This window comes from Vanellus vanellus (assembly GCF_965231255.1).
Source record: "Vanellus vanellus genome assembly, chromosome: 19".
NCBI lineage: Eukaryota > Metazoa > Chordata > Aves > Charadriiformes > Charadriidae > Vanellus > Vanellus vanellus.
Window position 1 is genome coordinate 4,783,054 of NC_138924.1, and position 21,693 is coordinate 4,804,746.

Genomic DNA, 21,693 nt, shown 5'->3' on the forward strand with positions numbered 1-21,693 from the left:
CCTCCACCATCCCCTCCTGCAAAGTCTTTTAGTTACAAGTTTGGCATTTTTAGTCAAATAGATTTAATATTTTCATAAAATAACTTTGAAAAAATGTGTTTTTCCTATGACATGCAACTTAATTGCCAAGCAAATCCTATGTCTGCATTAGGAAATGCTTTTGGTGTGTTTAATACCCCCGAACATTGTTTACAAGCTTTGTTTTTTTGAAGAGAAATATTTTTGTGGACAAAAAGTAGGTTTCAGCATGGGAGGTATGTGAGGAGCCTAAGACATGTAAGTGCTCTCATCCTTTGGTAATCCTGTCCCCAAATATGCAAACTTTCACTTGATTCTCAATCAGAAATTCTAGCGGAGCTTCATAAGGAAAGTATGATCATCAGAGAAAAATGACTTTGAGTCCCTTTTTTTCAGCTTGCACCAAGGCGAGCCAGGAAAGGACCAAGCTCCTTATCTTTTCCAGTTGCACCGCTCTCTTCTTGCAGCTTTTCATTTAGAGTCCAGCGGAGGAGGAGAGCACACGCAGTGTCTCAGCCTGTTTGAGCCAGCTCATGTGAATCTCTCAGCCAGAGTTGAGGGCTCCTCACCTGGTGAGAAGCAGAGAGCTGATCTCAAAGCCGTTGCTGAGAACAGATGTTACTTTGTCAAGACTGAGTTCATCCCAGGCTGGCCTGGCTCCACGTCCGTAACAATGCTACATCCCCAGCAGGTGACAAGCAGTGAATTGGGCAGAGAAGAATGATGTGATTTTGAGGGTGGAAGGTTATAGCTCCGATGTATTTTTATCAGGTGTTTTAAAGTAGTGGTGGGGAATCTGATTTCACTCTGAGTTCCTTTGTGTAGTTCACTCTGCAGTGAGCTCTTAGCACAGCATTGAAGGATTGCTGGATCCTTTCCACATCTAGCTTCTTCCCCTGGCCCTAACCCTTTGGGGTGCCAGTGATGGCAGGCTGCATGGGCTCACAGCAGCAGAGGTAAATCTCCAGTGTGCAGCAATATCAGAGAAGTCCCCCAGGTGTCTCAGAGGGCAGTGAACCCAGTAAAACCACTGCCTGTCCTTCCCTCAATGCTGCGCTCTCAAGCAAAGCCTTGATGGTCTGATGATCTGCTGAATGCTGCCTGCGTTTCATCTAAACTTAGTAGGCTAGCCTGTGCTTTTGTGTCTTCTCTGCTCTGATTCCCCCCCAGAAGATACCTGCTGATGAAACAGTCACTTTTTGCATCCTCTTTTTTTGGAAATCCTCTAAAATTGTACAAAAAACCAAATACCTTCGCAGAAAGCCATGAACTATGCTACTTGTGGATTGGCAGAAGACTTTGGTCCGCATTTATGTCTTCCATACAATAGCTGATGACATAAACCTTACCTTTTGGTCTACATTGGATCACTACAATCACATCAGCTATTGCTCCTCACATAATTTATCAATATAACAAAAACTCCTCTGGGCACTAATTATCTTGTCCCCTTTGGCCAAAGCCTCTAAGATGTGATAAGGATGAAGTCACCCAGGTTCTCTCTGGGCACACAGTTCATCACATTTTAGTGGACACTTACTGAACGTCTTTTGGCTTTTGAAACCAAGCAATCGAGTCTGCATTGGAGCCTTGCATCCACAGGTTTCATATTGCTACAAGAGAGATACCATTCTCCATCAGATTTTGTAAAATTCCCTGTTTAGCTCTGTGTCTTGATGAATGATTAAAAAACTCTTACATTTTGCCAAATGATTTGCTATAAAGAAAGATATGTCCAACAAGTTATGCAGTTACCATTATTAATCAGCTTGCATCTTTACAAGATCAAGGGAATCTTATTTTACACTGGAATTTTTAGCTGATGAGCTGGATTCATGCAGTTTCTTTCCCTCCTCTTTAGAGAGGGATGGAGGGGAGTTAATTCCGCCAATGCTTCAAGAGACCAAATATCCCCTGTTTGTTAATTAATAATATCCATCTGGATTATGTCAAATGATTCCCCCTGCATTTCCGTGGATTTTTATCCAAAGAAAAAGCATTCTGAGCCCTGTTGTATCAACTTTGAAATCTTTGGAAGCCCGGCTGTTCTTTCCTTGTTTCTAGCACCTACTAGTTACAGGACATCAGGAATGCGAGCGGAGGACAGATGATGGGAGGAGGCTGTGTTTGTGAAATCTTCTTTTGATGTGTGGGAACAACCAAAATAGGGTTCTTGAAAGCCACTACAAGCCAAAAAACGTCCTCTGACACAGAACATCTCAAGAAGATGAAAACCTTCCTCCCGTTTCCATTGTCCCTGGCCTGAGCTTTTGATCTGACGCAAGAAATGTGGTATGTGTCTGAAGTTTAGAAAGTTTATGCTGGCAAATAGAAAAGGGGGAGGTGGGCTGAGTAAGCTGGGACTGAGCTTCAGGCATATAGCACTAATGTCCCTGCTGAGGGCAATACGTGTGCGCGGGCCCCGCAGTGAAGAGCCAGGCTGTGAGCCACAGAAGAGTGAGCGCCAGATCTTGTACAGAGGTGAGCCCGGTGGCTCTGTGGGACTCGAAAGGCTCAGGGGTGAGTTTTGCAGGCAATAACCTCTGCCGCTGGCACTGGCCTGCGAGCTCCGTGGCCAGTGCAGTGCGTCATCCCTCCTGCATTCCCTTCGTGTTCACATGCCGTCTCCTACCTCGGGCCCATCTCCTGCTGCGGTGTTGGCAGGAGACACGGCCCCTTTCAGCTCTTCCCAGCTTTCTGACCCAGTTCAGCTGCGCCTGAGAGGTGGGGTCTGGAAACCAGAGACAAGCCCTCATGCTGGTGGGACCTCTGTTGCCAGAGGCTCCAGTTCAGCGTGTCCGCTTAGGCTCAGATGTGACTTTTGCTTCCATACATGCAAAAAGACAAAAGCCCAAGTGTTTTGTTGAGTCGAGGCCATCCTTCACCTTGTGCAACGCAGCACAAACTGGGGAGGAAAGGCCTTCATGTCTCCTGCAGGGATCTGCCCTGCTGACACCAAAAGCACTGCCCTTCAGCTAGTCTCTGTACCTGCTCTAGGTGGTTGGGTGACTAATGTTACCCGTGGCATCAAGACATACTTCATTTACATGGTGGCATTAGGATGTTTTCTGCCTCTATTCTCCATTTTTTTTCCTAACAATTTTTGCCTTGGAAGTAGTAATAGTAACAGAAGTGGGCACTGCTTGCCAGGAGGATTTCCCATCAAAGCCACATGTTCTTCAGTTGGTGTTAGCCCCCTTTCTACCTCAACCTGATTGACTAGAAAATACCAAGACTTTAATACTGAGACTTTAATACGTTGCACGTTTTGCTAATTTGCTTTCTGGCTGTGAGCCTCTGTGGTATCATTTTCCAGCAGTTTACTCAGAGGGTTAGAAACTTTCTTTTTTTGTTTAATGAAAGTGGGAATTCTCGTCGAGTCCCTTGACTAAGGCAATGGCAGCCTTAAGAAAAACAGAACGTGACAGAAAATAGATGAATGGCTCCAGCGCTATTGCAATAATGTATAAGGACCCTGTTTGCGCTATGTGCTGTGCTAGCTTATGAGAGGACACTCCTTGTTGAAAGAACCGTGTATAGTTTGAGATTTTGAGTGTGACTAAATCCCTCGTGCTTTTCCTTCTTTAGTTTGGCTCTGTGGATCTCACGGATGTGAGAGTTCTCTTTTTTCTACTTTATTTCTTTTGGGCACTTCTTCAGTCCTAATCATAAAAACTAGAATTTCTCAGCAATTTCAAGCCTGGAGACTTCCTGACCTCTATCATTTTGTGCCCAGGGAAAATAAACTTGTTACCATGGTTCGAGCCTTAATGACTGCTAAGTATATATAGTAAATTTATAAAAGAGCATACGGGATTATTCTGTGCATGCCTTTAAATTTTTTACAGCGTTTATCAGCAGAGCACTCATTTAAAACATGTTGTTTTAATGAAAAGGATACCGTTGCCACTGTTTTGTGTTGATTATGTGGTAACACATTTTTATTACCACCCATAAAAATGATTTGGAGCTGTTCCACTCCAGATGCAACCTTCGGCAGAGCTGTGCTAGTGCCGCTTGCGCAGCCCGGGAGGGCCCTGGACCCCTGCGGTTTGCTGGTCTCTGACCATCGCTGCTATTGATTTAATATTACCTTTTCCCACCGCACTGCTGGGCTGCGGCAAAACACCGTCCAAGACAGCCCTTGTCGGCCCTTTCCTCCCAGCAGGAGCATCCTGACCCTGCCCTGGCTGTAGCCCCTCTCATTTGCTGCCTCCAGGAGTAGTTTTGCCTCTGTTGCTGAGTTCGCTTTGGCAATGTCCAGGTGTTTTGCTGGGGAAGTAAGAAGATAATAGAATAGTATAAAGTGATTCAGAAAAGATCTTCAGTGCGCACTTGAGTCCCACGTCAATGGGAATTAAGCACGATTATGGTAGGGCACATGCTTAAGCGTTTGTTGAACTGACAGTGTATGTCCTTGAAAGTCTGACGAGTCATTGGGTAAAAGAACAGACGTGCATGAGACAGGCTGAACCGATTCCTTCCTTGCCTGGCATCAGAGAAGCCTGTTGAATAAAAGCATTGTGACCTGATTCCTTTTTGCTTTCTTATTACTCAGAAAGCAAGATTCTGGATCCATGAATAAAGATCCTTGCAACAAAGGAAGAATTTTGCTCATTTGCAACAGCCGAGGTTCAGTTCCCTTGCACTTAACCTAGCTCCCAGTTCAATTATTTTCTGATTCACCCCTGTCAGGCCAGTGCATTCTGCAGGAAGTTCATCATTCCTGGCGCTGCTGCAATACTGGCTCTCACCGTGCCTTGCAATAAATAAGTGATAAACCTTGTAATAATTGCAAGTTAAAAACAAACAAGCGGAGCCAAGTCACTCTCATTTATAATTGCAGTGTGACTTCATTATGTAAAGACAACGCCACATTTAAAAGCTGAAACTTCTAGGGATTAAGTGGAAAGTTTGAGCCTTATTCTCTTTTATTTCCCTTATCCCTAAATCAGTATTTGCTTGCGTGGTTTCCAAACGAGGAGAGACAGTGCTGTTACAAACCACAGTGTCATACCCCCCAAACAATTTTCCTGTGTAGCTTTATGCTTAGAAAGCAGACTTTGCTGGAGATGCTTGGATCAGAACTCTTGTTCTGGAAACCTCAGCCCTGCTTCTGCCTGATGGGCATCCCGCGTCCATCCTGTGCAGGCAGCTCTGCCAGGGATCGATCCAGCTGCCGGGTGAGTGGCGGGGTTGCTTCTGCATCCCAGGCACGGCTAATGCAGGGGCTGCCGACCCTTTGGCTGCCCCACCGGGAAGGTGAGCACTGCCCTTGGCCTCTGTTCAGCTTCTGTCTAGCAATTGGGGTAAAATTTACTTGCAGCAGAGCATGTGGGCTTGGCACTCCAGGTCGGTGCTCCCAAAGGGTTAGGCTTTTTCAAAAGAAATCCATAAACTACTTTGTTATGCCACCCTTGCTTAGTGCCTGGGAAGGCAGGAGGGATGAAGTATTTAGATTAAAACAGAAAATTTATTTTTTTTAAATCCCAATTTGGTAAAAACTTTAATTAAAAATCTTGATTGTAAAGTGCAATGAATGTTCCCCGGGCTTCACTTTAATGGAGTTTGTCAGTGGGCAGAGTCCATCTGCGTCCTCCATCCCTCTATTTCTTGTGGGCGTTTAGGTTTTTTGCAGCCACGTTAGAGACTAACTTCCAGTTTCATACGGGACACCAGTGGCCAAGGGAGCGCAGCATGATGAACAGCAGCCTAAGTCATACAGGGAAAACGGGGTCACTTTGCCAAGGAGTTTAGGTTGTAAATGGCCCAAACAGCTCAGGGATACACATTGGGATGTGGATTTACTTGAAGGTAGAGTGTTTACAAGGTATAGAAACAGTTGTGAGTTTTAATAATATCCTATTACTTTTAAGTAGAGCTCTTGGAGGAAATTGCCTGCCTTTTTTTATTTGCTCCAAAATTAAAGTGCTTCAGCTCTTTCAAAGCTTCATATTCTCCATCATCTTTAATTTGATCGGCATTTGTGCTTTGACTTACAACCAGTACCAGTCCTGAGGCGCCTCAGTTTGCTGCCCTGGGCATCCTAGGTATGACCCTTTGCCTCATACCAGCTCTCAGTAATTTCTGACCTTACGACTCTGGATTTGGACATGTAACCTAGCACTGAAATGCTGTGTCCCCTAACACCAGCTCTGGTCCCTGATTTCATGTTTCTCACCAGGGAGACAATCCCATGCAGGGTTGAGTCTCTCTGGAAGCAGTGAAGCCCTCTCCAAGGAGGGCATGTGCAACTTAACGCAGCACCTTCCTACACTAATTACTGCCATGTTCCAGAAAACTAAAAGAGCTTTAACACCAAAACCCTGCAGTCTGCGATGCAGAGTTATTCACAGCTGCTGCTGGCAAGGAGAGGCGTTTCAAGAACCCTTCAGGATTGAGACCATGTATGAAACCACGCCGCTGACCTTGTTTGCCTTCCCCATGTCCTCTGTCTTAGATCCTTCTCCTTGAGGCTGCAGAGCGAAGCCCACCGCTGGAAAACAACCTGCCAATCACTGGGACGACAGCCACATGGTACGATGATTTGCTACCAGACGCATTTCCCCTGCTGAATCCCGGGACTGTCCTGAGAAAAACAGTGGGATCTGTTGGTAAGCCTGGCCTGCTCGACCAAATTGCCAACCCTATGTACATGATTCCTGTAGGGTAGCTAAAAAGGAGGCCCTATCAGTCTGCTGTAGTATTGGAAACTGCAGGGGAGAGGTGATGGAGGGAAACACTGGCAGCTCCTTCCCTCTGCTCTGTAAAGGAGAATCATAGAATACTTTAGGTTTGAAGGGACCTTGAAGATCATCTTGTTCCACCCCCCTGCCGTGGGCAGGGACACCTCCCTCCAGCCCAGGTTGCTCCAAGCCCCGTCCAACCTGGCCTTGAACACCTCCAGGGATGGGGCAGCCACAGCTTCTCTGAGCAACCTGCGCCAGGGGCTCACCACCCTCAGAGTGAAAAAAGAGGGTTAAGATTTTCAGATGGGCAATTCCTGTCTTTTTTTGTGGGCACGTTTGCTGCCCTGTGTTTGATCCAGCAGGGAACCATCGATGGGAGCGGCCGCACGGTGCTGCCTGATGAGCGCAGGGCAGGCAGCCTTGCTGGCACAAGTGGTTCTGTGTCTACACTTTGCTTTGCACCCTCAGCAGGGACACCACAGCTTTGGTAGCGAGCAAATGCTCTCTGCAAGATGGGATTGTGCTCAACAGGAAAACCACCCTGCGGAGAGGCATTTTGAGAGCTTTCAGCCTCTCTTTTAGGGTCAGAAACAGTATTATTTAGCTCTAGAGACAGGATTCCTCCAAACCAGGGGCTGTTCACTCTAAAGGTTTAATGTTGCCTCTTATCCCTCCCTCTCTGCCGAGCTGTGAACACAGAGGTGGTCACGCACCAATGTACATGTGGACTCACAGATGAGGAAGGACTTAAATCTTTTCTGATCCCGCCTCAAACCATCCTTTCAGCTGCAGCAAGCCGGGCACGATTTCCTCAGGGCCCCTTCCCACTGCCCTTGCGGGGATGAGGGTCACCCCTTCACAAAGAGAGGGACTTTTGGCTTTTCTCTCCATGTCTCTGCCCCTCCTTGAGTTAAGCCAGTGCAGAGCAGGCGTATTCCTGGAAGAAAGCAGCTAAGCTCAGAAACTAACATAATTAAGCTCCATTTTGCCAGCCTTAATGGCCCGTTACTAGCCTCGATTTCTGTTGGCACAAGCATCTACTGAGAGCTCAATTCTGGTCTCGGTAAAGTTAGATTTCTGTTGATCTCAATAGGGCCAATATGCCTGCCTGTGTGTATCAGTGTACGTGTTTTAAGTCCAAAGATTGTGGATTTTGAGGCCTGAATAGATTGAAACATTCCTGAGGAAACTCCAGAGAGTCATCAGGATCACAGAGGGACAATTCATACTTGCCTACTGAGCGCCGAACGCAGTGTTTCCCTGTCTGGGAGCAGTGCAGGGAGGTAGAGGACTGGGGTAGGGGTAATTCTTGGTTTTATTAGGAGGAAAAACTTTCCCATGAATAGCAACATCAGTTGTACTCTGCGTTATATTTTTTAAATTTACCGTAAACACAATGGGCTGTTTTATGATCCCTCTTGTGGCATGAAAAAAAAATACACTTATAAGAAAATCTCCCTCTGAGCCCACTTGGCTAGACAGATCCCCACGCATTGAATTTCCTTGACCTTGGGATTCTCATTTCAAGATCCCTGCGCTCTGCTTCCAAAGCCCTGTCTGTCAATTGCTTTGTTTGCTCCCAGAGCAGTTCTTTAGTTCTTTATCCTCTATAGGGCCTACTTTGCTTTTTTCTTCTTCTTTTTTTTTTTTTTTTTGGTCAGAGCAGTTTATTATGGCAGCCCTTCATGACTGCAGCAGACTTGGAGCAACCAACATAGACCAGATGTCGTCCATGTTTATAATTTGACAGGATGCCACAACATGGAGGGAGGTTCTCTAACAATATGTTCCGTAAAGTATTTTCAGAACCACAGTTACGGCTGCCAGGAACTGAATTAAAGCGGTTTCCCCAGTGTCCATTATATGCTCATTCTGCCTTCTCCATGTCATTTATTTTTGCTGTTGCAGTATCTCTGCACCTGCACTTCATTGTACTAAAGTCAATCCAGCAAAAGTACTGATGACACTGTCCCTTCCACTTAAAGTCCTCTCTGCTCAGAGCCTCCATAAACATATGATAATCTCCTCTTTCTCAGCAAGGAGGTGCGAATGCCACTCTCCCAGGTTTTTGGCAGCGCTGCAAAACAGAACAGATCTCCCATAGCACTTGCATCAGACTGACTCCATGGTCCAGTACCCACACAATCCGCCCCTGCAGCAAATCCAGGAGGTAGCTAGTGATCACCTCCAAAAAGCAGGTGGTGGTGTTGTCTGACCTGTATGTGAGTCTGTCTTGTCAACCAGACTTCCAGGCCGTGTGCGATGTGTTACAGCCCTGCATGCCTGCTACCGGGTGTAGTCCTGGCTCACTGTTACCCTTTATTTTTCTAGCCTTGGTTTATTTAACCTAGTTATTAATCTAGTGTAGTAACTAGGAATCAGGTATGGACTGGACCGTTTCAGGTCAGGACAGTGTCTTTCAGCAATTAGAGGTAATCAGTTAAGTTGCTTGTTGACGTGTGATTGCCTGCTCAAGCCCCTACCAGAGCTCTGTGGGCTTCAGGTGCTTGCTTCGCTAAGGAGCTCTGGGAATGTTTCATGGATTTGGGTCCACATTTGGCTTCCTTCCCTCCCTACACCAGTTTCTATCTACGATTCAAAACCCCTCACATTTTGTTGAAATGTAGGGAATTTCCCACTGTTGGTTGAGGATGGGGGGACACTGCCCATTTTGCGCGATTTCAACACTCTGCTGCGACTTGTTGCTCAAAGCTGGCCCCAGGTTACCTTACAGAGATTGCAGACCTCGGGAGGTCTTTCAACAAACGTGATATTAGAGTAGGTGGAAGTCAAACCTGAGTGTCCTGAAAGATTTGGGGTTGTGGAAAGCCCAGTCACTGTCCCCCAGAGGTTTTTTTGTGAAATATTACCTACTCTGCTGCGCTTCTAGTCTTTCAGCCAAGGCAAATCCAAATCCTAGCTTGTGTGCCACCAAGTTTCTAAAGCGGATGGACAAAGGGCGGGATGTTGATGCCTAACACAAAGATGGTTGATATGGACTAGATGCTTTCAATGGTGGGAGTGTTCCTGGATGACCTTACAGCTCTGTGTTGGCTGACGCCTCTCCAGGCTGAGGTCCAGGAAAACTTGCTACTGTTTATTAGGGTAGTTATTTCTTCTGTGAGTGACAGGGCTGAGAATAGACAATCATTTAAAAGCAATCAGAGCTGTTGAGACAGCTGCACCGCTGGCCTTTCTGATCAGCTTGTTAATCAACAGGATACATTTTACTGAGTATTAAGAAAATATATATACTCTGGCTGAGCCAGTTGGCAGCAAGAGACCTAATTTTTCATATCTCCCCCCCCACCCCCCCCTTTTTTTTTTAACCCTGACCTTAACTAGAGCCTAAAGGACACAGAGGTGCAGAGGAGCAGCTAATACCACAGGGTAAGTCAATTGTTTCTGCCGTTATCTCTTTCAAAGCACAAAACGTTGCTATGCCCAGTGCTGTACATGATATGGCCAGAAAGCAGAAGGGTCCTGTCGCCAGGAGTCCTCAGTGATTCGGAGCCTCAGATACAGAGAGGCTGGGTTACGTTCTTGGGTTTTATCTGATTATGGGCTGCTCTGGTTAGGAAGGTGGAACGCCAGCTTTATCATCTTTGAGACACTCGATTCCCCCAGCACACAAAGGACAGAAAGCGCTGCCCGACGGAGAGGCAGTTCACTGGAGGACACGTGGATCAAGCGAGCAGGATGTGTGCCGAGTGATGGGAGAAAACACCGTTGTTATCTTACTGGTATTGCCTGCCAGGGGCACCGAGAGCTGCTGGTGGGAGTCAGGGCACCGTTTCACTAAGCTCCATACAAATGGAGAATACCCTGCTCCTGTGCAAAGACCGTGGGGAAGGAAAGGGAGCGGATGGCGTGTTGCAGGTTAACGACAGGGCCAGGAAGAAAATTCAGGCCTCTGCACGTCTGATTTGGTCTCCAGCAGTAGAATACTCACCCTCTGCCTTTTTTTTTTTCCCCAATGGCTTTACATATATATATATTTTTATTTTTTTTTTTATTTTTTTTTTTTGGAGGATAAATACTTGCCATGGACTTCCGCTCTCTGAAAGCAATGCCACTGCAGCAGAGCTGATTTATGCCAGTTGAAGATTTGGCCTATTCATTTCCCTCCCCCTTCTTCCCTGAATCCTTCCCTCTTTCTTCTCCCTTTTGCACTTGTCTCTTTTATGCTGGTAACACCATTTGTCACCAGTATTAGCATTTGCCTGACACATTACTCAGTGCTGCTTCTCCTAGTCTTTCCTTTAGCGCTTTCCGCCTTCAGGGAAATAAGTGCCAGTTTCTTTAAAGCTCCGCTGCAGCAGCATGATTGAGGATGCTAGCAGCAAAGGATTGCTCTTGGTCTGCAGAAGTTCACAGGATTGAGTTATAAAGATTGAACTGAAGGATCGAGGCTGATTTATACAAGTGAGGAGATGTTTTGACCCACACTGAGCAGCAGTGTGTTGTGCTTGCAGAAGAGTGTTTCTGCTGTTCTTCCCCCTGTGCTGGTAAGAATTTGCTGCAGTAAAGTTTCAGGTGTGATGGGGGTTTTTGGTAGGGGGAAGAAGCTGCTTGCAATGGTGTGAACAAGTGCTCTTGCTCTCTTAAATGGGCTCCCGATCACCCCCCTTGAGCTTGCCAAGTACAGCATCCACTGTCAGGTAGAGATTTTAGCCCAGATCCATTGAAGGAGCCCCTCTATTCACGGAAAAGTCTGCAGTTTGTGTCCCGTAGGTAAGCAAATTGATGCAAATTAAAACCTTCCCTTAATTACTTTTTCAATACTCAAATCAGATCTTTATTGATGACTGAATAAAACAAAAGTACAGGCACACACTTCCACACAAAGCCTTTGAAAAATCTCATTTATTCAGTCTGTCCAGTTTCATCATGGGTTAGAGAGGAATAGATTTCATTTTTGTAAGAAAAAAATAATTTGTACATCTCTCCAGAATGGCAAAAAAAAAAAAAAGGGAGGAAGGGGAAGCTTTCAAGGGGGTCTAATACTGGGGGATTATTGCTTTTTTGTGAGAAATGCAGACAAGGTTTTGTGCCCCAGGTGGGATGTCCCACACCTAGAGTGGGAACTGGATCCAATGTGGGAGCCTTGGTTTTTATTATGTGGCCCTGCTCCCTTTGGTACCAGCTGTGAAGGTGTTAGTTGGCCAATTTGTTTCCCTTTTCCTTCTCTCCCACCATTCCCATCCGTTCTTCCCCATGCCCTACATGCAGCAGGTTCTCCTGGCACTGCTCTTGGAGGGTCCAGCACCTCTTCTGACACCAGGGCAAGGGAAGCACACTGCTGAAGAGTTTATCAAAGTTTAACTTGCACTGTGCTGGGATATGGTCATACGTAATATACAGACTAAAACTTGAAATCTGAGTGCGCTGGACTTTGGACACAGATTTTCTCTGGCTTTGTAGCTGACATCTGCCACTGCTTTCACATACTCAAAGCCCTTCGGTAGCCCAGAAACCAGGAACCTCTGACTCTCTTGGCTCTGACAGTTAATGCCTTTATTGTAACCATTAACCACTTAATCTGGGTAGACAGACGAACTCACCCACCTCTCTAAGGTATTAAAGGCTTCACTGATGTTCACGCAGTATTTAAGTTTATTTTTCAAAGCAGCTACTCCTTTTGTGAGCCAAAGACGCACAGTGTTTTTTTCTGAAAACCTCTATATGATTGCCAATTGTTGTTATTGTTTTGATAGGCTAAAGAAAACAACATTAAGATTTTTTTTTCGTGTCATCAGAAGTAGTCACTTTGAGATTGCAAACACTGCCTGCACCTTTGGGAGGCTCATGGGGGGGTCTGAGTGGACTTGCCAAGAAGCTGAGCTGTAATTATGGTGTTACTGGTATTTCCAGACAGGTTTGCTGGGCAGCCTGTTCATTGATACAAATTAGTAACATCTAGTTACTTCAGAAGTGTGGGTGCATTCATGTCAGTTTGGATGACAAATGCTCTTGCACAGCGTGGCACACTTGTTAGATGAACGAAAACAGGAGAAAACAGGAAAATGACTTTGATGCAGAATCTCTGGGTGGTATATAAAGATCAGCCAGAGCAAGTGGGAGACAGGGTTGGATTTGCTTTTACAAATATATTTTGTGTATTTTGATACATTGGGACTACCGCAGGGCCGACTCGTGTGTCTGGACGAAACTAGCGAAGGAGTGCTTGAGGGACCAGCCAGATCCTGCCCAGAGCCATGCACACTTACGGAAGGGGACAGCACGGGCTCAGTTTAGCTTTGACCAGTACATCCCAGCTGTAGCTGCACATCCTGCTGACCTTTTGGGGTGGGCCTCGTGTGTGGGGTTGTGCTTGTTTCTTTAAAGATTGGAGGAAGAAGAGGAGAAGCAAGGTCCAGCCTGAATCTTCTGCCCTACATACCAGCCAGCTCTTGCTACCAGTACCACCCTGTCTGTGCAAGGCCGCATTTCTTCCCTTTGCACCTTTGAGTCCCTCTCTTCTGGTTTCTAGGTTGCTAAAGACCTCAATTCAACAGTGTCCTAATCTCCAGCTAATTTCCTTTCTGAATGGTTTCAGGGCTGCCAGGACAGGTTGGTCCTCCAGGCCCTGTTGGACCAACTGGTCTTCCAGGACCACCAGGCCCAAAAGGAGAGAAGGGACAACCCGGTGAGAGGGGCCCAGCAGGGCCACCAGGTAAGTCCTGGAGGAGGGTAGTGCTACTGTGATAGGAGTTATTTCACTTTATACAAATTATCTGTGACAACAGATCATAAAAGGCCGGACACACAAGGTGTTGAGCATCTTCAGTTGGTATTGAATCCATTCCAGCGAGGCCCCTGGGCACTGAAATCAGCCAGCAGCGCTCAGAGCAGGCAACCACCTGCACGAACAGTGACAGTGCCTGGGATTTCCTGTGGAGCTGGAGAGAGCTTATCCTAGAAAACTGCAGAGCAGGATCATGTTTTCCCATCCTGCTCAGGAGCTGTAAAAAAACAGTCTCTGATCTGTTGGCCTTTGGAGAAGAGCGTTCCCTGTTTAACCCTCTCGCTGTGTCCCTGTTTTAACTCCCTTTGTTCTCTACCATTTGTGTCAAGCTGTCAGATGCCAGGATGTCAAACTAATGATGCTTTTGTATGTTAAAGGAAAGGTTATGAGGCCATTCTTTCAGACTGCACTTCATTCCTGAGCTAGGAGAGTTTCTTCATCCCCAAAATGTTCCTAAATCTTTTGATGAAGGCAATACTACACAGTAGGTGCCAGACTTCAGGCTCTGTGCTTTCTACGTGTCTAAAAGGCTGTGCCTTGTCAATCTGAGCTCAGCAAAGATTTGAAACCTGGAGCGTGCTTTAAACACGAGAGTGGCCCTGAAAGCTTTTTGGCATTTTCTGGCAACCTGTCAATGGCTAAAGTCTGGCCAAGGATGTGTCTGCCTTTTGGTTTCTCAGTTTGCAACGAGAGCCTTCCAGCCCCACAGGAAGTGGAATTGATCTCCTACTGGACTGACCAGGCTTCCATTGTTCTATCCCTGCTTTCCTGGCAGTAAGGTGACAGACAGGTGTGCGTGGAGGGGAAGAGAAAGCGCAGTGCTTGATTTTGCACCTTGCTGCCTTTAGTTTCTTGCTCAGCCTCAGGGAGGGGGCAGATTTTACTCTGCAGGAATTAAGCTTCATAGCACCTTTGAGCCAAGTAAGGCTGTCTGCTTTGCCAAGAAAGGTGCTAAAAACAAATAATGGAAAATTGGGAAGCTGTTCCTATTTCCCCCGACACCCCTAATTCCCACAATTACAGTTCAGGACAGATCCTTTGTCTTCTTACTGCCTTTTTATGTGGTAGCATTATTAGCATATCTTCAAATGCACTAACACATCCTCTCTTGCCTCTGCACAGGGCTGCTGGGACCTCAAGGACCGAGAGGACTTCCAGGAGAAACCGGGATCCCAGGGCCACCAGGTCCTCCAGGGCCACCAGCCACCCCAAGCCTCCCTCTTACCTTCCAACAAGGCGTTCTCTACTCACTCCAGCCCACAGCTGAAAAAGAAAGTAAGTTTCCTCCTCGGTTCCCATGTTTTTTCTGGTAGATCAGCAGAGCGGGCAGGCACGGAGCAGCTCAGCTCTTCCTCCCACCTCCCTGCCAGGGCCCTGCCTTCCCTGGGAGCAGGTAGGCAATCTGCCTCCATTGCGTGGGTCTCTTGGAAGTTCCTGTTCAAGATGAAACACGTAAGACTTAGAAGCTAGAAGGGTTCACCTCTCCAAAATGAGGAACTAAGTCACTGCTCTCATCAGTGAGAACAGGGTTTGGGGGATTTGTGGTTGTTCCCTGTGCCTGGTTTTCTGGGTTCATCATAGCTTTGAGGAGGCAACTTGATGTCCTTTTAAGGTCCCATCATGAGTAGCTGCTGTGAAGAGGGTCTCTAGTGAAATGCCAGAGCTCAGATAGCATCACGAGAGACAAGTGGGTAGAGAAATACAGCAGTCTTGGCAGATTAGGTGCTGGTGCAATGAAACTGTGCTGTTGAGAGGCCTCTTGGTGCCGCTGTTGCAGTGTTACAGCGCTCAGGGCTGCTCAGAAATGAGTAAGTACCAAAGGTTTGCAACTCTGAAATTATATAACATAACAAGGACATCTGTTAAATGCGTCTCTTTTCCTGCCCCCACAGATGCATCTTCCACGTGTATTTCTGGTGCATCAAAATTACCCACATCCACGCAAAACACGCAATTACGGACTTGAAACCCCAGACCAAGACAGTGATTTATCCCTTTCTCTGTAACTGGAGGGAAATGGCGATTTAAAAAATATATTTGATTTTTCCTGTGCGTGGCATGAAAAAGCTTTCTAGGAAAGGCACATCATGCACTTTTATCTGAGTGCACTCAGATTTGGGCTTGATTCTTCTGGACCAGTCTTGTTTAGCTGGCATCTAATAATGCTAAAGCAGAGCTCCGCTGTATCTCCACTTGGCTGGTACACTCCTGGAGCGCCAGCTCTGTTGTGTCCCCCATCTCCACTCCCCAGACTTCAGCTGTGCCTCCTGCCCAGCTCTTCTGCGCACATCCAGCTTCAAAGTTCAGTTGTATTAGTTACAGCCAAGGATTAGTAAGTCTCCCTGTGTCTGACAGTTTTCTAAAACTCTCCCTTCCCTTCCACCCACTCCACTCTCCAGACTCCTTTTCGCAAAAGCACACAGATGTATTTTTAATTTGGGAAGGATTTTAACAGCTCAATTTCATATTCAGTTCCTTAGAGCGTAAGGGCAGGATGAAATTAATTGTGGTTCAATACTAAGATTTTCACAAAATGTAGATTAAGCTGCTGCATTCACGAGCCTTATAACAAGAAAGTTTTGCATTACAGTCACCTCACTGCCTTACAGGATCACACCAAATGGTGCCATTCTGCATCCAGCTTTTTATTCCAAGGGTCTTTACGGATGGTTTGGGTACTGCTGCTGCCCCCTCCCTCCAACCACCCTTTAAATCAAACTCTTTCTTGCAAAGTAGTGGATAAATTAAAAAGTATATAAAGGTGTTGATTACGTGGCCTTCCCAGCTGATGTGTGAGAAGGGTGAACTCTGTATTGTCCCAAAATGGGAAGAGGATGAATGAGTGGATAAATAGCTCTATTAACTCTGCCAACGCTGGGCAGCAACAGGCTCCCACATGGACTTGAGGCCCGTGAGTAAATGGTGACTGTTACATCCCCGGGGCAGCCCTGTACCTCTCCCCCACATCTGTGACAGATTTCTTGGTTTGCAGAAAGAGTAGCCCAAAACTTTATGACAATTTTTCTCATTTTAAAAATTTTTATTTATACGAGTCTCACTGCAAGTATAAGGTATCTATGTGGTCATGATAAAGTTACGGCAACATTGAGACCATTTTCTTACAAAACTTACCATTTTGCGTAAGTGTTGGCTGATTTTGCCTACCACAGGTTGGTGGAAAGTTGATCCTCTACAACCAACAAATAAAACTTAGCCTTGTAAATTCTGGATAGATTTTTTTGAAAAATAATTTATTTATTTTGAATGGAGCACATCTGAAAACTATAAACACAAGATTCCAGCTGCTGACAGCAGAGGGAAGCATATTCCTGGTAATGGGCATGTGCACCCACGGAGATGTGAGGAAGCTGTGTCAGATTATTATTAGTAGTACAGCGTTTGGTTCCGCCTGAACATGGTTAATGCATGTGCCTTTATTAATCGCAACAAGTTCCTGTTGGCAATGTTTATCAGCAGGCAGAAGCCAAAAACGGGGAGACAAGTATTTTCTCACAGTTTCACTCTGCTGTGGTAAAGAAATTGATCCCAGTTGTCTCCCTCCAGATCAGGTAGCAGAAAGAAATTAAGTCAGGATTACTTCATTTCCATCCTGTCTCAACAAATCAAGCCTGTAATGGGGGAATTTATCCCTTGGAAACATTAGATGTAGGCCAGAAGCTAAACTGCCATACCCCACTGCTGAGGCTACACGGATCGCTTGCTCTCTCTGCCACTGAGAAATGAGTGGATCGGGTATGTGGTCTAGACTCAGCTCAGTCCTCTCTCTTGTGCTAAAGCTAAGACAATTTTTAGGGAAAGGAGAAAAGAACACAACTTTCACTCTGTTGAGGGGTGTGTTTTCTTACATCTCAAAGATTTCAGTTTGCAAAGGGCACATGAGAGAACATTAACCTATTTTGCAGGGAGAGCAGGGGGAAGTGAGGCACAGCAGGCTTGCCTGTGTGCCCGGCATGTCGCTGGCAAAAAAGAGCGTAGAACAGAGATTTGCAAAGTGATATCCCAGCGCCTTCTGCCATGCGTAGCCGTTCCTGAGGTAGGGAGAACAGAGCAGAGGAAGCGAAGGGGAAGAGGAGGGAAACAGCAGTTGATTTAGAAAACCATACCGATTGCTATCAAAGCCATTTGTGCCTGTGCCTCTGAGATGCCTTGCCACTCTGGCTGGGCAAATGTCACTGCCTCATTTGGGGCACTTCTGTGCCGTTTCAGGTTTCCCCTTTGCAGGTTGTTTGTGCTCTCTTCAGAGAACATCCGTGCTTGTATCTGCCCAGGTCAGACTGGAAGAGTGCTCTTCCTCTTGGCTTGGCTAAGAGTTGGAAAGCTCCCGGAGAAAACTGTGTATCGAGGTCTTCTCAAATGAGGCAGACATCTGTCTGCCTTCTGCTTTGGTATATCCAGAAGCACTGAAACAAAATCCAGCCCTTGAGCCCAGCAGAGCCTGGGTCAGTGCAGGAGATCGCTGAGAACGGAAGATTCCTGCTACCATTTGTTGCTGGAGCTATTTTGTGGCTGCTATAACAACCTCCAGCTGCAGTGAGCCCCAGAATGTCCCCCTGTTTATAAGAAGAAGGGAGTCTATAAGGAGATCAGAGTTCTTCCTGCTGCTTTATGGGAATATGGAGAGAGTCCCTTAAAAAGTGTGAGGGCTGTGGTTTAACACACTTCAATCCCATTTCATTCAGAGCTCATCCTGGAAGGAAACCTTGATCTGAGTGAGTTTTGCCTGGCCAGGCAGCTGAGCCAGGAGCCACTCTAGATTTCCTGCGTGTCCACGCTCCTGTGCTGCAGAGGCCAAATCAGGAGCTGCTGAGCTCAAGGGCTGTTGAGCAGAGCTCTCTTCTGTGTCACAATTATGGAATCACCTTTCATAAATAACTTTGAGTCCAATGTCAGGATTTGTGGGAGTAACTCTGTCATCATAATAACGTACCATTTAGCTGGAATGTTTTGTAACCCTAATCTTTATCCCTGGCTTACCTCCAGCAGTAATTAAATCCTGGTTGTTTGCAGCCCATCCTCTCCCCCTCTCAGTGGATGTGCATTTGATTTTGTTGACCACTTGTTCTTTAAAACAAAAGGCTCTGCAATTGTTAATGCCTTCACTGCTGTTCAATGCTCATTTCCCAATTTCATCTTACTCCCAAACAGTGATGGATTTTGACATGGTCAAATAAAACTCAAATTAATTGGATTACACACTTCACTTGGGTACCTTTCCCTCTGAACATGAAAACAGTCTCAGTTGTTTTGTTTCAGGGCTGTGAAGAAGGGAAGATGGATGGGCATTAGAAACAATAGTCAAAGAAATACCTGTTTGCATTCAGGCTTTAGGTACGAAATTTGGTTCTCGGAGGGATCTGGGTTAGATCTTGTGCTGTTCTGCTGCCAGGAAGGCATCACAGAGATATACTGTCATCCTTGGCAGTTAAAGAGATTTCACAGTTTTCCCTAGGAACCACTTTCAAACTAGCTTGAAAGTCCTCTCTGTCATTCCCAACACTCCAGAAGCTGAAAAGGCTTCATATTGTGTCTGCTAACATTTCTGGAGATTTCACCTTATGTCCTTTGGGCTGGAGTCTGCGGAGTAAACAAACACCCTTCAGATCTTCCTGGTGTCATTTGATATTTACATCAATATAGCAGTGAGACGTTTGCAGTCTTTTACACTTGCAAAGGGTTCCCCTGAATTTGAATTCTACTGTGATGAGTTAAAGGGGTGGGTGAAAGGAAACATGAGTAAGTTTGAGGTCATGGGCAGGAGTAGATGGACATTATTCCTGCACGGTGGCCTCCAGCTATGGAAAATGTGGACTTTTCAGAGGGTTTACTGTCACAATGACTAGGAGCCAACGTCTTCATCCAGGCTCAGTGCAACAGGAAATATGCAGTTGGTCCTATAGCACTGGTCAGGACATGGGGGTTCCCTTCCTTGCTCTGTGACCTTGGTGTCTTGGTCAGTCGTGGAATTTTCCCCCTAGGTTTCCACAGCTGTCAAATAGCATTGTGGGATGCTCAGATGAAAGATTCTGCCATAGAGATACCTGCCCAGACTGCTGGTATGCTACAGTACAGGTCCATAGGGAATAGGGCTGTTGAATATGGTTTTGAAATTGCAAAAAATAATGTGAGTTGCTTTTTTATATGTAGTTCTGTTTTTTCTATTCAGCCACCAGCTGAAGTGGTGAGCCTATTGGTTCAAGTAAGAGGGAGGACGGGAGCACCTACAGGCTGCTGATTTTTATTCCTAACAGGAGAGGACCGAGAAAGACATGCAAAAGCACAAAATTCCTCCAAGTCCTGCTGATGCCTTTCCCCTCCCTGCTCCACTCCCATTTCCAGCCACTTCCCAGAACTCAGTGGATCTGCCCAAGCTGGCCAGTTGAACACCTAAAATAATCCTAAATGGCAAGTGAATTTCTTGAGTACGTGGAGGGGGCAGAGCACACCATCTCCCCAGGCTTTCCTGCATCCTCAGACCTCAGGATATCTCCCACCAGCACCTCGATGGCAGGGTGAGCTTGCTGGGTTGGTGGGGATAGCCTTGACTGCCAGATTGGCTCGGCCGTTCACCGATGCCAGACAGGAGGGAGCTCCACATCCAGGTTTGATTTCTCAGGGAGCCAGAAGCCAGATGTGTCTTGGAGATCGCAAATTTTGGGTCAGTTATTGCTGTACAGTGCAGAGATACTCTTAATCTACTTTGGCATTCAAAGGTAGGATTATATAGGTGTGCGGGAACACCAATTTTTTGACAGAAAGGACAACTTTTCTGGGGTTATCAGAGGTGAGATGAGTCTGGGGGATGCAGCCTGTGCCCTTAGAGAGCAAAGGGCAATTGCTCCAAGAGTCCAAATTTTGCATCCTGAAGCACTGCCTGCCCTTGGCCAGCAACGGGCACCAAAGGATTTTGGAGAGAAGTCCTGCCTGCTGGGACTGGGCAGCTCTTGCTGCGGAGACACTAACTGCTCTGCTCTAACACAGATGGAGAACCCCAGCTGGCCTCCACCGTCGTAGACACCATCATGGCTGGGCTGCCAGGACCACGGGGAGCCCCGGGCCCTGTTGGGCCACCAGGTAATAAACTCAGTTAAGCTGCAAACCTGTAGTGATGGGGAAGATCTGTTGGGGACTGGAGTGGTCTATGGGATGCCTGCAGGGAAAACAAGTGGTCCTCACTGGAAGGGCAGCAGAGCAGTGGGTCCAGGAGTGGGAAGGGTGGCAAGAAGTAACCAGGTTTCTTATGTGTTGATAGTGGCAGATTGTTTTACCTTTGGCAGGACACATCTTGAGAAGGCAATAATTAAAGACTGTCTTTAAGAATGGCTGGTCCAGTGAATTCCTTTATGAGAGCAGAGTTATTCTCACTGCCGCTGTGATCCTGTCCTGTTGCTGTAAAGCTCCACTGAGCAGGATCTGGCCAACTGCTCTGTGATGTATATGCAGACTTTGCACATTCTGGAGCTGGTTTGGGCCATTCCAGATTTTTACCAGTATAACTGAAAACAGAATCTGGGATGAAAATTCAGTGTCAAGTATTTTTCTGCGTGCTGATGGGTGGCTTAAATGATAGTATCGCTGCAAACATCAGCACTTCCCTGGATGATGCATACTTAGGAGTGCACTCCCATTAGTTGCAGAAGAGGCTTTTCCTTTCATTATGAGGGCCTTTCATTTATCCTTCAATTCCTTTATTCTTTGACTTAAACATTTGTATGGTGCATTAATGATTGAGGCTGATTCAGCTGTACTTTATGTATAATGTCCACATTGTTTCATGCCAAGGGTTGTGACAACTAAAGCAGGAGTATTGCTAAGTTCAGACTAAGCAAATATCCTGTCTCCCATTTGAGGGTATAATTTAACAGCTACTATTGAAATATAATTATTTTTCCAAAAGGAATGAATCTACGAAGTGACTGTGTAAAACAAGTTGGCCTGTTTGGACAGTGTTTGACTCGTCCTGGAAGCAGGCTCTTCTGTGGCACACACTTGAAAAGAATTTCTTGCCACTGGAGCGAGCAAAGAACAAAAGAGCGCTTTGCTTTGCCACAGTCAGCCTCTCATGCTGGCTATGTCCAAACCCTGTCTCCTTCATGTTCATCATCAGCTTTCTCACAAAACGCTAGCGAGACAGACCGTAGCAGGCTTGTGGCCTTCCCTTGCCACCTCCGGGACACTCTCTGCTTCAGAAACAGCGACTGTAGTATCTGCTGTGACGGA

The 21,693-nt window shown here is 46.3% G+C and overlaps 1 protein-coding gene across 1 annotated transcript in view; it reads left to right on the plus strand.

Moving 5' to 3' along the window:
• The window catches only part of COL26A1 (collagen type XXVI alpha 1 chain), a gene marked incomplete at both ends in the record, with an annotated part of 175,349 nt that overhangs the window by 140,516 nt on the left and 13,140 nt on the right, over positions 1-21,693 (plus strand). The window contains 5 exons of the mRNA XM_082493295.1: positions 6,479-6,632; positions 10,053-10,097; positions 13,267-13,383; positions 14,578-14,730; positions 20,455-20,547. Of these exons, the coding sequence (XP_082349421.1) occupies positions 6,479-6,632; positions 10,053-10,097; positions 13,267-13,383; positions 14,578-14,730; positions 20,455-20,547 (562 nt within the window). The remainder of the gene's footprint in view (positions 1-6,478; positions 6,633-10,052; positions 10,098-13,266; positions 13,384-14,577; positions 14,731-20,454; positions 20,548-21,693) is intronic.